The sequence below is a fragment of the Cynocephalus volans genome, chromosome 3, assembly GCF_027409185.1.
Source record: "Cynocephalus volans isolate mCynVol1 chromosome 3, mCynVol1.pri, whole genome shotgun sequence".
In the NCBI taxonomy this organism is placed as follows: domain Eukaryota; kingdom Metazoa; phylum Chordata; class Mammalia; order Dermoptera; family Cynocephalidae; genus Cynocephalus; species Cynocephalus volans.
In genome coordinates, this window is record NC_084462.1 from 81417797 (window position 1) to 81434968 (window position 17172).

Genomic DNA, 17172 nt, shown 5'->3' on the forward strand with positions numbered 1-17172 from the left:
TTAATCACTTGGCTCCCAAGTGAAAATTCAGGAAGGCCACTGTAATTATCCAGCTAAAAGAGTGAGAGTTGCACTTCCAGTACAGAGGAGTATGTGCTCAACAAACTGATCCTGCTGCAAATAATAGCTACATACTCTGGATAAAAGGCAAAAAAAAAACCAACTAATGAGGTCTCTAAATAATTAAATGAAGCCCCACAAGTTTTGGAGGAAAGGTGAAACTTGGAGCAAGTGACAAGCACTTCTCTGTATTCTCTGGGTTCTCTATGTTTTTTTTATTTTTTTGTTTTTATTTGCAGTTTTGCCCTGAGAGCAGCATAACCATGCTGGTGGCAGCACAGATACAGTAAAAATTCAGTAGAAAGACTATTATTCTGGTTGGAGAAACCAGGAGAAGGAGCCCAGGGTTACCAAGAGAAGGGGAAAACCAAAAAAGGAGAGTTAGAGTAGGGGAGAACCCCAAATTCTGTGTTTAGACTCAGCTCAAGTCTCTGGCAGACCCCTGAACTATGCATGTGTGGGGCAAACTAAAAGAAGTTTGCAACTTAAGGCTTAAAGAATTGAACTGAGATATGAGCTAATGTCTATTGCAGGGATGGCAGGGTGTATGTGAGCCTAACTAAATATACTGCCTTTTAAAGCAAAACCTCAGTACTCTTCAAAACAATAAGACAGAACCCACAGTCATGACAAGAAAGCATTCACAATGTCCAGCTTATAATCCAAAATTACTTGACATATGAAGAGTCAGGAAAATGTGATCCATTCCCAGGGAAAAAGAACCAACAGACACAAATCCTGATATGACTCAGATGTTGGAATTTTCAGACAAGGACTTTAATGCAGCTATCATAACTATGATCAATAACATAAAGAAAAACATGCTTATGATTAATGAAGTAGTAAAAAAATAGAAAATATAAGAAAGAACCAAATGGCAATTTTAGAACAGGAAACTACAATACCACAAATTAAAACAAAATTTACTAGATAAAATTCAGAAAGAATGCAGATAATAAAAGAAGGAGTCAGTAAACTTGAAGGCAAATTAATAAAAAGTACCCAGTTGAAAGAAGATAAAGAAAAAACTTAAAACAATAAATAGAGCTTCACAGAAGTGTGGGACAATTTTTAACAGAATGTATAATAAAGTAAGTCCCAACTATATGTTGCCTGAAAGAGATGCACTTTAAAAGTCTAACATTGGGATATAAATATCGCAGAAAGGGAGGAGAGGGAAACTAAAGCAGAAGAAATATTACAAGAAATAATGGCTGAAAACTTCCTACATTTGGTGAAAGACATAAATTTACAAATTCAAGAAGCTCAGCAAATCCCAAACAGGATAAATTCAGTGAGAAACACATTAAAGTCAAACTGCTGAAAACCACAACTAAAGTAAAACCTTGAAAGCAATCTGTTTCATACAAGGAACAATCATTTGATTTACTACACATTTCTCATCAGAAACCTTGGAAACCAGAAACAATGAGCACTGAGAAAAAGAAACTGTCAACTTAGAGCTCTATACCTTTCAAAAATGAAGGTGAAAAAATAATCTTATTTTCAGATAAGAAAAACTAAGAGAAGTTTTTGCCATGTGGCTTGCTCTACACAAAATATTGAATAAAAGTTCTTCAGGCTGAAGAAAAATGATACCAAAGAGAATCTCAGACCTTCAGGAATGAATGAAGCACATCAGAAACAGAAAGTATATGACTAAATATGAAAGACTCTATTTTCTCTTAATTTCTTTAAAATAAATATGATTGTCAAAGCAAAAATAATAACAATGTACTGTGGGTTTATATGTGTGTACATATCATACATATGACAATTATAACAGTGGGGGAGGGGTAAATGGACCTATATCATTGCAAGGTTTCTACATTTTACATGAATTGGTATAATATTACCTCTAAGTGGACTGTGAACTGTTAATAATGCATATTGTAATACCTAGAATACTAAAATATTCTAAAATTCTAAATATTCTAAAATATTGTAGAAAAGAGAGCAGAAATGCCAATAGATAAATTAAAATGGTATTCTAAAAACTGTTGAAATAATTCAAAAGGCATGAAAGTGGAAACAAAACAAGTAAGCAAAACAAACAAAACACACCAGAGGGAACAAACAGAAAATAATGAAATGGGAGACCTAAATCCAACCATATCAATATCATTAAATGTTAATAAACTATATACTCCAATTAAAAGGTAGAGACTATCAGAATTATATAACAAAGTAAGTCCCAACTATATGGCTGTCTACAAGAGATGTACTTTAAATACAGTGACACAGATCAGTTGAAAATAAGTGGATGGAACAAGATGTACAGTACACATAAGAGGGCAGAAATAGTCATATAAATATCAGATAAAACAGACTTCAAGAGAAAGAGTATTTAAAAAGGTAGTGACCAACATTTCATGGTGAAAAGGTCAATTCATTATCAAGTCATAACAATTAAAAATGTATATGTACCTAATAACAGAGCTTCAAAACACATAAAGTAAAAAAATAAATTAAAAAATACATAAAGTAAAAACAGACAAAATTAAAGATAAAAGTAGACAGTCTAAAACCACAGTAAGAGATTTTAATACTTCCCTCTCAGATAATTATACAAAAAACAATAAAAACATAAGTTATCTAAAGTTATCTAAGTTATCAACCACCTAAACTTAATTGGTATTTATGGAACATACACAACAACAAAATGTACTTTCTTTTCTCACAATATTTAATTGAGAGAGACCATATATTGGGCCATAAAACAAGTCTCAATAAATTCAAAATAATTAAAACCATATAAGGTATGTTCTCTGATCACAACAGTTTTAGAAATAAAAAACAAAAAGATATCCAGGAAAATCTCAAGTATTTGGAAGTTAAACAACACCTTTCTAATAATCCATAAATAAAAGAAAAATTTGAAGTGAAATTAGGAAATATTTTGAACTGAATGATAATGAAAACGCAATGTATCAAAGCTTGTGGGATGCAACTGCAGAGATTAGGACATTTACAGCTCTAAAGGCTTACATTAAACAAGAAGAAAGTTCTAAAATCAATGATTTGAAGTTCCACCTCAAGAAGCTGGAAGAAGAGCAAAGTAATCCCAAAATAACTGGAAGGAAGAAACTAATAAGTATCAGAGCAAAACTCAATTAAATAGAAAACAGACAATAGAGAAAATCCACAAAGCCAAATCCATTTTAATTTTTTTAAATCAACAAAATTGATAACCCCCTAGCTAGACCGATCAAAGAAAAGGAGAGAGAGAGAGAAAGGGAGAGAACAAGCAAGAGAGAGAACACACCCATCACCAATATCAGGAATTAAAGAGACATTAAAAGGAAAGAATACAGATGTGGGGGGAAAAATATCAACCCCCTTACTTCAAACAAAACACAAAAATTAACTCAAAATGAATCATCTAAATGAAAAAGTAAGAACTCTAAAATTCTTAGGGGAAGCCACAGAAGAAAAAAATCTCTGTGACCTTTTAGTAAAAGATTTCTTAGGACACAAAAAGCACAAGCCATAAAAGAAAAATTGATTAATTCATTATCAAAATTCAAAATCAAAAATAAAAATTTCTTCATCAGATATTATGAAAAAGCAAGTCATAGAATGGGAGAAAATGTACATCTATCTATATATCTGACAAAGGACTAGAATTCAGAATATATAAAGAACTCTTACAACTCAATCATAAGAAAACTAAAAACCCAATAAAATAATGGCAAAATAGATACTTCAAAAAGCAAGACATGTAAATGACAATAAGCATATGAAAAGATGTTCAAAAAAAAATGAAGGAAAGAAAGAAAGAAAAGATGCTCAACATCACTAGTCAACAAGGAAATGCAAATTTAAACCACAATGAGATACCACTACATATCCCCTAGAATGGCTAAATTAAAAAGACTGGCAATACTAAGTCTGGGAGAGGATGTGGAGAAACGGGTATACTCAAACTGCAAGTAGAAATGTAAAATACTACAACCCATCTGAAAAACTGACAGTTTCTCAAAAAGTTAAACCTGCACCTACCCTGCACTTGCCTTACAGCTCCGATATTCCACTACTAGGAATTTACCCAAGAAGAATAAAAACATATGTCCACACAATGACTTGTGCAGTAATGTTAACAGCAGCTCTATTCACAACAGCCCCAAACTGGAACCTACTCCAATGTATTTCATCAGGTGAATGGATAAATAAACTGTGGTCTCGTCATACAATGGAATACCACTCTGTAATAAAAAGGAACACATACAACAACTTACATGTTTCCCAAATCATTATGTGGAGTGAAAGAAGCTACACACAAAAGAGCATATGCTGTATTATTCCATTTATACAAAATGCAAAAAAATCTATTGTGATAAAAAGTGACCCTCCTCCCCACCAAAAAAAAGATCAGGGGATGACTGGAGATGAATGGGCAGACAGACTGCAAAGGAACAGAGAATCTCTGGGAGGTGACAGAAATGTTCTGTATCTTGATCGCACTGGTGGTTTCACAGATATACGCAACTGTCAAAACTCAGTGAATTACACCCTTTAAACAGATGCAGTTTATTTATGTAAATTGATATACAACAAAGTTGATAAGAAAAAATAGAAAAGATGATGAGATCCCGAACACTGGCAGGAAAGTCAGAGACGGAAGGATGGGCTTAAGAAATACTTAAAAAAATAAAATCGACAGGACTTGATACAGTAAAAAAACAAAGACTATCTGCTTCTCAGCCTGACAGAATACGACCGAAGCAGAATGACGAAGAACAACAGCCTTAGACTGCTGCCTCGACTGTGCTCCAATAAAAGATTGCTCCTGGGATCGAGAATCAAATTGCAGCGTTTTCCTGCTTTCAAATACCACCACCTTGTGTTTATATGTGTAATGAATACCACGTGGTGGCTTGAGAGGCTTGTGTGCCTTCTAAGAAAGAAGAACCAAGTGTGGCACTTTTGGGCATTTTCTGAAAATTATGTCACCAAAGTATGGCAGTCACCTCCTCCCTCAAGTCCCTTAGGCCCAGGGGAGCAAGCGACCAGAAGCTGTAGCACAGGCACTAAACAAGAACGTGTGTCCAATAAAATGTGTATGGACAGCTCTGGTGCCTGGAGCTGCCACTCCTATATTACACAGGAAAATTAATAATAGTCCCAAGAATGCACCACAGACACATGGAGAGGTTTATGTACCACACAACACACATTAAATGCAAGATGGGCAAAACCGAGATATTTGATTCCTTTCCTCTGACTTTTGAATTTAGCTGTATGTTTAGGATTTTCAGCAGAGAAAAATGTAATGGAATTTGTTTAGAGTTTCAGAAAGCTTACATACTTGTAATTTTACTTTAAGATCATTTTCTACATTGGAAATAGGGAATGAGATATTTCTCATCCAGAAGGTGAGCAAAGAAAAAATTGTTTGTAAAAAAGAATGGGCCTGTTTTTGTTATCAGGAAGATTTTAAATCAGATGATGAAAATGTAGTCTGACAGGGCCAGGCTAGAGCAAGCTTTGAGGAATCTGGTATGTGTTAGGGGAGGAGGGGCAGGTGTGCAAAAAAACTAATGATTTTAAATATAGGTAAGTACGAATGATGAATCCAGGAACCAAAATAAATCAGTCTTTATTTTAAGAGAAAAAAAGAAGTGTTCTAGATTGTCATCCATGACCTAGAAAAGAGCCTGGCCTTTTCTCTGAGCCCAGAATCAGGGTAACCAAGATCAAGAGAACAAGGATAGAGTGCTGTCTTAGGCTGTTTGTCCAATGTCCTCATGCGATTTGAAAAAGGCCAACAAAGTTTTCAGACATTAAAACTAAAAGTAATCTCAGAGATGATCTAAGCCCTCTCCTATTCTCCCTCCCCTTTATAAAGATGAAGTAACTGAGCCCAGGTTGTTGGTGGTATGAGTGGCCCACGGTCATGCAGAGATAATGGCAGAATGTGGATAAGAATCTAAGTCTCCCAAAACTGCTGAGTAATCAAGAAAGAATTAACATTTGTCAATCTTTCACATTGTGCTAAGCACAGTACTAATTGTCTTGCACACATTATTTCATTTAATCATTAAAAAAAAAATCCTTCCAAGTGTGCGTGATTATCCCCATTTTACAACTGATCTAACAGGCTCAGAGGGGTAAAAGTCACTTGACCAGAGTGGCTCAGCTTGTAAGTGGAGGTGTCAGGATCTAAACCGTAAACCCTTCACTCCTTAGATAAAACTACAGTTATATTAATGGTGCGCTAGGAAATTTAAAACAACAGGCTCTCCATGGGAAAAAAGCCCTGATTTGTGGTGTATGCCAATTACTATGGTGTGAAGACTCCCTTCATAGCTAATGTCAAGCTACCAGTGTGACATCACTGAGTGAAGAACTGAGAAGGCACACACACAGCAGCTTTCACGAGACTGTACAAGGCAGTTCCAGCACACCACCGCGTACTCCGTGCGGACCTGGAACTGCTGCTCAAGAAGAACAGCTAAACTGTTCCTGTGGGACAGGTAGGATTGGACCAAGTGACGACACATGTAAGAACCAAGTTCTTCCATTTGAAACTGAGAAGATAAATAACTGTTGTTTCTTTAAAATCATCAGCATTGTAGTTAAGAGGAGCATAAACGTGATCAATAAATTCCAAAATACCACCTGGGCATGGAGCCAAAACAAATAGTATGAGAGATGACTCATTCAAACAGTCAGCTTATGACACTCAAAACTCCAAGACTTGATATGGATCCCAAACACCTTTGAATTTTACAAATATTGGGACCAACTGCTAACAGAAGCTAGGATGTCACCAGCCTATATAAGATTCACATCCAGTCTCACATCCCGGGATGGACCCCTCAGGCTGCTGTAGGGCCAAGCCCTGCTCATGTTCACCTAAATGTGAAATTCTGCTTATTAAATTCTCACACAGCTAAGTTTGATGAACTTAGCTTCATCAAACCTTGAGAATGAGCAAATGTGAAAGAATGATTCATTCTGGGACATGGTTGCAAATTTGAAATATATATCAAAGACAATAAAAGGAATCCCTGGGACTCAGGCAATTAAAGAAACACTGGGTACTTTTTTAATCACTTAAGAATCAACTAATTTAATCCTCATAACAACTCTATGGAGAGGAAGCCACTTGACAGAGAGGGTTCCCATCTACAAACAAGCAAACTAAGGCACAGAACAGGTAAGTAACTTGCTCAAGATCACAAAACTAGCAAGTGGCAGAGCTGAGATTTCAACTCAGGCAGCCTGGCTCCAGAGTCTGCAATTAGGCCCTTAGTAAATGGTAGCTACTTTATTAATAAGATGGGATATGGGAGATTACCAGATGTATCCCCCAAAACTTTTCAAAAATATCTGCAGCACTATCATTGGCATCATAATGGTTTAAACAGGAGATGGAAAGTCATGGTATAAAAATTACTGGTGTTAGAATAGGTCAACATAATAGATATTCTTAGTGGCCAAGCAAAATAATTATAATTTACAATCAGATAAATTTGGAAAAGGTCAGTGTGACATCATAATCCTAAAAAAACCATATTTTTTCCCAATTCTGACACTATTAAAATTGGCCCAATATGTTAAATAGCATGATTTAGCCATTCCAGAATGTATACATATATCAAAACATCATGTCATACAACATAAATATATATAATTTTTACAAAAAAAAAAAAAGCTGGCCTAACAGTAGGAATGGTACTTTTGTCCACTACCAATTTGCTGCTCAGATAGGGTCTTCAGCATAGTTCTCCCCTAAAATGGACTAGGGCTTCTTGGAAACAAGCCAATTCCATATCTTGGGACAGGATAAAAACCAAAGCTAGGTCTGAAACACCTTGTTATTGCCATTTAGCAAGAATGACTCCAAGAGCCTCAGGAACCCTGCTACATGGGCAAAGAAGTTAACACATGAGAACTCTCCCTCGCTAAGTTGTGACAATTTGAGAACCAAAAAAAGGAGGTGCAGAAGGAAATAATTATTATGATTATGGAAACAAATTGAGTCTGAGAAATGCTTTGTGATCCTAAAGTCACTCAAAGGGATAGTCAATATAAAATGTACAAAAAGATTGTTTTAATAGAAAAGAAGGGTGACTATAATAAGACATGCTAACATTTTTATTGATTTTTAGAACTAGAAAGCATTAATATATAAGGCTGTGTAGTTTCTCTTATAGAGTATTAATTTTATGTCTGTATTTTTTATATATGTCAGTTTATGTACATGTTTGTATATCTGTTATATAAATGTATGTGTATATGTTTACTATATTTCTGTGTTAAGTTAGAAAGAATAAGAAAAGGACATGTAAGTCAGATCACCCCAGGACTTCAGGGCCCATGGAAGGACTGCTTGGCATTGGTAGTCAAAAAACAATCAGGTGGAAAGACGGGTAGCAATTCATTGGCATTAGTGGTCGTGCACAATTAGCAAGGAATGACAGTCAGCAGAGTGTGTGTAAAATAATAAACTAGGCAAACAGACGAAGAAGGAAACCAAGTATTCCAACCTAACCTCTCACCTCCTAGGAGATGAAATCTCTACATGGCCCAACTAAGTATGGAAAAAATATTAATAAGGAATGCATAAGTTTTTAATAATGCTAAAGATCAGGTCAATGCATCACAAGGATAAGGGGTTCTGAGTTCCAATCACCTTGGGTCACCTAGTCTTGTGACCCAGCCAAGAATCAGTGGGTCAGTAACCCACATCCTCTAATCTTAGCAATACAGAGACGGTATTTTTTCTCCTTTGGATCTGAGAAATTACTGCACCTGTCTGGAAGGTGTCAAAATGATATTAACCCTAATAAAATATTGAAACAAGTAAAATAATAGCTGCAGGAAGGTTTTAAAAAACAAAAACAGAAACAGTGAAATGAATTAAACCCATTATATTTAAACTTTCAGAATAGGTTTAAGTCCAAATGTGTTATTAAATCTTGTCATTATGTAACTTATTTTGTATGTGTTTTATCTGTGTAAGGTGGATGTTTGATGTGGTCAAAAGCAATAAGTCATATGAAATGAAATTTGTATTGGAAGAAGTTTTAGGGAATTTAATCAATCAAATTTATAATCCACGTTTAAATGCTCAAGGAAAGCTGGTTTTCAGAGTCTTGCTTATTAGGTATTGTGGCCAACACTGCTGGTCCCATGCGTATCCTCTAGGCCTCACCGTTTCCTGACATGCCACTTGCAACTCTTTACCTGGGGCTCCCTCTGACCACCAGCATCCAGCTGGCTCTGTTCAGAGGAGGCCAGAATTGCCACAACCCCCAGGAGCAGGCCTCAGCCAATGACTGATGGAAGTTAGTGGATACCTTTTGATAAGGATAACTTGGGCCAGTTCCACGCCATCTCCCAGAGGTCCCCTGCAGGAGAGCTTGCTTGAGCAGCACAGCCAGAGGAAAGTGGGGTGGGGGAGGCAGACACTGTTGGGGGGGACCTTCTGCCTCTCCGATCAGCATGTTTTTCCTCTCTCCTTGAACTGCCCTCTGTCACGCGGACTTCCACCAGGACCCTCCCTCTCTGACTCTCACTGGGGAAGGTGGGATTCCTCCCACAGGGACCTTCATTTCAGAAGGAAATCTTAGCAATAGAGATGGTCATCCATGGGCTGGCACTGGACCCAGGGACTGTGGGGAGGAAGAGAGGAGTGGAGATGGGGAAAATACCCATCTATTCAGCTTCAGCAGACTGCGGCTCTCAGGCCTTGAATGTGGTGCCTGTGGCCATGAGGGCCTCTGGTGATGATTGCTGTAGGCAGCCCCCCAAACACAGAGAACATGAAGCCCAGCTCCCCACTCCTGCAAACATGGTGGTTAAGAGCTCAGGCTCTGGATTCAGGCTTGCCCATCCCTACTATCACTTGGGCAGTTTCCCTAACGTCCCTGAAATTCAGTTTCTTCATCAATAAAGTGGAGGAAATACAATCTAACTCAGAGGGCAGCCCCTTTAAGAATGAGAGAACAATGATATTAAGGTAAAAGTGACTGCGTGTTGAGTCTCTGCCAGGCACCTCTGTGCACTCTCATTCCATCGCCACACACACACAGGTGCACTTATGACCCCCATTTTATAACTGTAAGAAATTTACCCCAAGTCACCAGCTAATAAAAAGCAGATCCAGAGTCCACACTTGAGTACATCTGATTCTACTCTTAACTTCTATGCTACACGGAGAACATGGAAAGTATCTAACAGTGCCCAACACACACAAGGTGCTTCGTAAATGCCATTTCTTCCTTTTCTCCCTACCTTGTCCTTGTCTCCTGGGCTAACTCACTGGGGAAGGACTATAATGAGGAAAACCAGACAAGGGCAGGTGCTTGGCAAACCAGCTTTCCGTGGAGTCTTAAAAGGAAAAGGCTCAATGCCAAGCTCTTAATAAAAAGACTTTAGAGCTAATGACATTGGCTTCTCCTTCTATTAATACTAGCCTCTTACAGTTCTTCCAATCCCATAATTTCTGTCTCTGGAACCTACACAAAATTGTCAAATGACTTTCAGAAAGCCAGAAAGTCAAGAATGCTAAGCATCTTAACATTTCGGGTGAAATTAAGTCAACCTTTAAAACACGTTCACTCAGTGTACTAGCAGAGCACCAGACTAGAAGCCATTCTTCTAGCCTAGCTCTGGCATATATCAAGCTAGGTGACCCTGAGCAAAACCACCTGCCTTCTCTGTGCCTCTGCTTTTTCATTTGTTAATACAGTGGTAATATTCCTTGTCTTGCCTTTCTCAAAGTTGCTGAGAGAATCATGTCAGGAATGTACATGAAAACACTTCACAAATTATAAAGTACTACACAAATGTGGGAAACTATCAGTATTAATCAACAGCTTAGCAGAATTGCTAAGAAAATTCTTGAACGAGAAAAACTAGAGCCAAAAAGCAGAGGTGAGCAGCAAGCTGGAACGAGGAGAGTCAGATGGTGAAGAAAAACTAGCTGTCAGAGCCTCATTTTCAGTGCTAGCAGTTAACCTTCAATCAATTTTATAAGGCCAGGAAATGGCTATATTTTTAATTAAGTGTCAGTGGTAGGCTCAGCAACATAAAATTTAATGGTAGGGAAGACACCAACTTAAAGAAACACAGCTTCTTACCTCTCCTTCTAAGAAAGATATCTTTTCTAAAAGCTGCAATATTAGGAGCTGTTTCTGTTGCAACTTTTTCTTTAATGATTCAATCTAGGAAAAAACAAATTGAAAATCGTTAATCAAAAATGTAGAACAGTATAAGCAGGAATTAATCAACTGGAAGAGATGTTTTCGGTTTTCATTTAAACAGAACCTGTACACTGATTCTTTGTATTTCACAGAACAGCATTAACACGAGATGCTCCATGAAAGGATGATTCCGTGACCAGGTAAGCCTGGGATATCAGACATGATTTTGGAGTCACAGCTCATTAGGTTTGTTTAACTCAACATTTCCACACTGATTTTGCTGTGCAACCCTTAATAACATCCCACAGACATTCTAGGGAACATGCTTTGGGGAATAGCAGATAAGACTTTACAAAAATAATTGTTCAGCTTGAATTTATGAGGCAGCCCACATTTCAAACATTCAGCTCTGTTATTCCTGTTAATACATTCATATTTGTTCAACCAAGTGTCAAAAGTTTGGGTTTGGGAAAAAGATCACTAAAATTGTGATTAAAAGTGCTAAGGAAATTCAGAGGATTGAGGACTCATGTGGCCTGAAGTAAGCACGAAAGGCTCCCTAAACATACTTGAGCTGGACTTTCACCTTTGTTTTTATAATATATTTTATCTTGGACTACTCTTTTTTTTTTTCATTCATATATCGTGTCTCCCTAGACAAAACAGAGGTTCCCTAAAAGCAGGACCCAGGGTACTCTGTACCAGGCCATGTCTTGGACAGTAGTGGGAACAGTATATAGGTTCAATAAAAAATGCACTAACTTTCCAACCATCTCCTATATTAAATTTGAGCATTAACAAAATCATTTTAATAAATCTCTCAGTGTACAATTCCTATGGAAGGGATCCTGGCAATATCTAGAAAAAGTATATATGCATTTACCATTTAGACACAGTAATCTCGTTTCTAGGAACAGATCCCAAGATACATTGGCCAAAATATGAAATGACTTGGACACAGGATTTTGTTTTTTAAAAAACACAAAACAAAACAAAACTCCACCAGTAAGTAGCTGGTTAAATAAAGCATGGTACATCCTAACAACAAAGGTCTATATAACCTTCAAAAAGACCAGACTTTTCTGATAATAACTTGTTACATCGGTTTAACTTCAAAAGCACATTTTACAGGTTCAAAAAATAAAATTAAACCAGAAAAAGGGAACCCTAAATCTTCAAAACAAATTGAAATGAAGGAATTTAACTGTGTATCAAATTGGTGAAAAGTATTAACTCAAGTGTTGTTAGAACAAGGTGGTTTAACTGTATATTTTTAGTGGGATATATCCTAAGGATAAAGACAGCTGCAAAGAAATCTCTCATTCACTAGGAAAACTGTTAGTAGTAACATCAATATTGTCACTTTAAAACTATTTGATATATATTGTAGTATAATCATGTCTGGGAGCAAAATTTTTAGGGTAAGAGAGAGAAATATGAGTATGAAATCAAAGAAGTAAAAAAAAAGTTTTGTTAAATTTGAAATGACAATTATCAGTATGAACTTTAATCTTTCATTTTCTTTTGTAAAATATGCATTCCTACTCTGTCTACTGGGAAAACTTAGCAATGATAAGAGTGTAATATACCTACCCAGTTGCGGTCTCCAAATACCATTCCGCACTAAAAAATCACAGGACTTCTTGGAAGAACGGCCCATTTCAGGGAGCAAAAAACTAGATGAATCTGAGATACTTTGTTATGCCTGTAAACAAGGACATGAGGGGTCCCCTCTTGGGCCAGGGATAGGACAATTTGATCACCAAAAATAACAATGAATATAACTGAGTAAAACAGATGGAATATATAAATATTAAAGAACATGATATTTTACCATTCTTAAAAAAAAAAAAAATCAGTAACAACTCCTCATTGGACACCATTGGAAACAACAAAGGCACCAACTCTTTACTTGGAAACTCAGCAATTTGAAGGGAAAAAATACGCATTTATCTCGCCTTACTTGTACAAACTGCATTTTAAGATTCTAAAAAGCCCTAGTTTATGAAGAAAAAGTTTTACTTTATAGAAGAATTCCAGTTAATAGGGAAGAAATGATGGAATTAGAAAAACCAAAATTTTGGGGCCGAGCCCGTGGCGCACTCGGTAGAGTGCTGCGCTGGGAGCGCGGCGACGCTCCCGCTGCGGGTTCGGATCCTATATAAGGATGACCAGTGCACTCACTGGCTGAGTGCCGGTCACGAAAAAACGAAAAAAAAAAAAAAAAAAAAGAAAAACCAAAATTTTGCAATCTCTATGAAATAACTACCTCAACCATCAGCAATAGATGAAATGATGAGGGGAAAAGCTGATGAGAAACTTTACGATTGTGTTCTGAGCTATCAGCACCCGAACCCATTATCAGCCTTAGTATCACCCCGAGTGGGAGAACCCAGACAGTATAAACCCCAGAAATGACACAAAATAAAGCACAAAGCACCACCAGTGAAGTATTCTCGCCTCCCCCGGCCCCCATAAAAAGAAAGGAAGGTTGAAATTTACTCTAATCAAGCTTCTAGAGCTGATAAGGAAACAAAATGTGAAATCCAGAATGTGGGAATTTTTACAGGACAGCTGACTCAGTTCCCACAATAAGTCAGCAGGTAAGGGTGAAGGGGGTGGGGGGCAAGCAGGGGCAGCACGCTCTAGATTATGAGACTTTAGAAACACAACCAAATGTAAACATAATGCATGCTGACTGGAGCAAAGCATCAGTAAAAACACTCCAGAAAATTTTACTACAGGCCGCAATTTAATGATACCAAGGAATTATCATCAATTTTGTTAGGTGTGATGATGGCATTATGATCGTGTAAGGAAAAATCCATATGTTTTAGAGGTGCATAGTGAAATACATAGGAAATATATGCAGAATGTCTGCGATTTGGCTTAAAATGCTGCACAAAGGGGGAAAAAGAGGAAAAATCTTGCTATTTGTTGGGTATTGAGTCTAGGGAGCTTCATAGATTATTCTCACTGTTCTGAGTGCACTTCGCATTTTTATTATAAAATATTTTAAATTTCGTGTGGTGTCAAAAAAATACAATCCTCTGACATATAAAGCAAACCATACAAAATAGAATATAAAAAACACACTTAAGAAAAAATGTCCAATGTTGATAATAAAGAAATTACTAATTAAAAACAGTAATGAGTTATCCTTTAATACCTATTAAATTTGCCCAAAACTATTGGCTGAAGAAATCAGTATTGGTAGGGCTGTGAGGGACGGCTACTCTCATGTGTTGCAGGTGGCACTATAAATTAGAATGACCCTTTAGGCAATTTAGCAATAAATATTAAGAGCCATAAAGCTGTTCATACCCTTTGACCCACTAATCCTACTCCTGGGAATTTATTCTAAGGATATAATTCAAACATAGGAAAAAAGCTATATATATAAAGATGTTCTTGCTCCCATTATTTATAATAGAGAGAAAATGGAAATAACCTTAATGTCTAGCACTAAAGAAAAGGGTAATAAATTACAGAATATCAATTTGATGGAGTATATTACACAAACACTAAAAACAAATATATTGCAAAATGGAAGTATTTATAAAAAACCTCAAGGGATAGAAAAACAAAAGTTTGTAACAATGAAAGTAAAATTTGGAAGAGAAGTTAGATAAATGAAATAGTTCTGGGGTTGCAGTAGTATTACAGGCCAAAAAAAAAAATTTTTGTGTGTGTAAATCTCTTCCCATTTTTGTAGGAATCATTTTCAAAAATCATCTTCATAGTGTTCCTTTTTCATTCCTTTCTATAGGATTAAGATTTTTTTAAACTGGCATTTAAAATCTTTCAAGGATAGTCAAAATAGGTACATAAATTAACTAGAAGCTTCCATGGTCAGGGGTAATATTTAATCAAATAACATAAAATATGATTTCAAATACACTAGTTTCATTACCTCTGAAGAAATCAGCATTTTGTAAGTCAAGGAAAGCAAGAGACGCGGTTTAAGAACACCCTAGTGAACAGCTCATAGAAAGAGTCCGAGTGGATCCTGCTGATCGCTGTCTCCTAGATTTTAGCTTAAAAAATAAATCAATACAAGGCATCATCTGGGCAGAGTGTTGTAGGGAGAAGATCTCCAGGAGTTCTAAAAAAGCAGACGGCTGATGCTACACTGACGAGGTGCCTCATTCTGGGGAGAAGAAACGGGCCATGGGAAGGATTTGGGGCTGCTGAAGCTTCTGACAATGAGGCTGGTGGTCTTCAGCAAATGATGCTTCATGAAGCAATTGTGCCATTATGCTAAATGAATGCTGTTCATGCACGTTTGCTGTTATGCTTGAGCATTTCTTACAGGAGCATCTTGCCCAGTATATTCTGTGACCAAGGTTGACTTGTTTAGATTAGAGAAAAAAGGATAAGGCTGGCAACGTCAGCACATGGCTGGCCCTGTGCACCCTACAAGGGGTGCCAACTTTGAATCCCAATTTAGTCTCCCCTGTGGTCTGTCCTGAGCACATCCCATGCTTGTTCCCAAGTGAGGCACCCAGTTTCTAAAATGAGCAGACTCACATGCTTCTGAGTTTGACAGCATTCTAGTAATTTTTAACTCTCAAGTCTTTGGTTCTTTTCTACGATCTCTAAATCACGCATCCATATGCAAAATGGTGTTATCTCTGACTACCAACTTCAAATAGCCTTGCAGCACCTACCACATGATAAGCACTTAAAAGTTAGCTACTATTATGTCATTACTGGTATTTCTCCTTCCCTTTCTGAGCTTCCTTAGAGTAAAGACCGTCAACTTTATATTCCCAGATTACAAATGAATGAATGAATGAATCCATCTGTCCATCCCTAAACAATCCATCCCTTAGGCTTCAGGGGCAAAATTGTCTGAACATACTCTTGGAGGCCCAGGTGATACAAGATGGCCTTTCTAAACACATGTCCCCAAAGTATCCCCCAAAGTTTGCAACTTTGACTTCAACGGGTTTATTTACCCTTCACGAAGCTGCATTTAGGTTTAGCTGTCACCAGGTGGTGGTAAATGACCCAAGCTACCAGGCTCAAATCAGGGCATTAAGAACTAAGAAATTCATTTCCAGACTCACCTATATGATTTATACACAAACATAATCTTGTTGCAACAGTTAAATTTAAATATCAAATAGAAGTCCAACAGTAGATCCCCTTTATAGAACAAGGGGAAAAAACACATCTAGGTAAAATCTGGAACCTTTGAACTGTTGTTAATACATTTTTTTTTTCTAATTTTTGTCTTGATTAGTTTGTTTCTATGTAACTCAAACTGAATATATGTCTTGCAGCCCAATTGATCATGCAGGATGTTAGGTCTCTACAACTGTATGCCAGTTTGACATTTAAGGAGGGATGAGGGAATAAAAGTTCTAAGCTTCTTAAAACTGATAATAGCTTTTCTTCACAAGAGCCACAATAAGCCCTATGTTTAAGCCACTCCATCCCCTTGGAACTCTGTGAACATACTACGGTCCTGCCTGCAGGCCTTTGCACAAGCTGGTGCCTCTGTTAGGAATGCCTTGAGACCCTCCATCCCCTTTTCCATCAGGAAAATTCTTGCTGTCACGATCTACTTGAAGTAACCCCCCAGGTCCTGTCATCTGGTTTTGTGTCTCCCTCCTCTGTGATACCTCAGCGCTTTGAACAAACCCATTAGGACACATCACTGTTATTACCATCCTTTGTTTATATCTTTCCCTTGCACTAGACCCCAAATCCACAGGGCACAAATGTTTAGTGTATCGATTTCCTTAGATAAAAGATCCCTTCTCTTAGGAGGTGAAATCACCCTTATCAATCCACACATTTTTATAAACTACTTTGGAAACAGACTGCTACAGTGAAAGAATTCCTCTCACTTTGTTTCAAAAAGAGCTTGTATGTCAACCAGACCAAAATGAAATTGTACAAAACTTCAGCAAGGTTCTGTTATGGATTCAGTGAAATCCTGGAAATG

At 37.1% G+C, this 17172-nt stretch overlaps 1 protein-coding gene across 1 annotated transcript in view; it reads right to left on the bottom strand.

The window, feature by feature from the left end:
• MYZAP (myocardial zonula adherens protein) overlaps nt 1-17172 on the bottom strand; it is an 86184-nt gene that overhangs the window by 11160 nt on the left and 57852 nt on the right. Inside the window, exon 11 of the mRNA XM_063089707.1 lies at nt 11154-11237. Coding sequence (XP_062945777.1) covers nt 11154-11237 — 84 coding nt within the window. The remainder of the gene's footprint in view (nt 1-11153; nt 11238-17172) is intronic.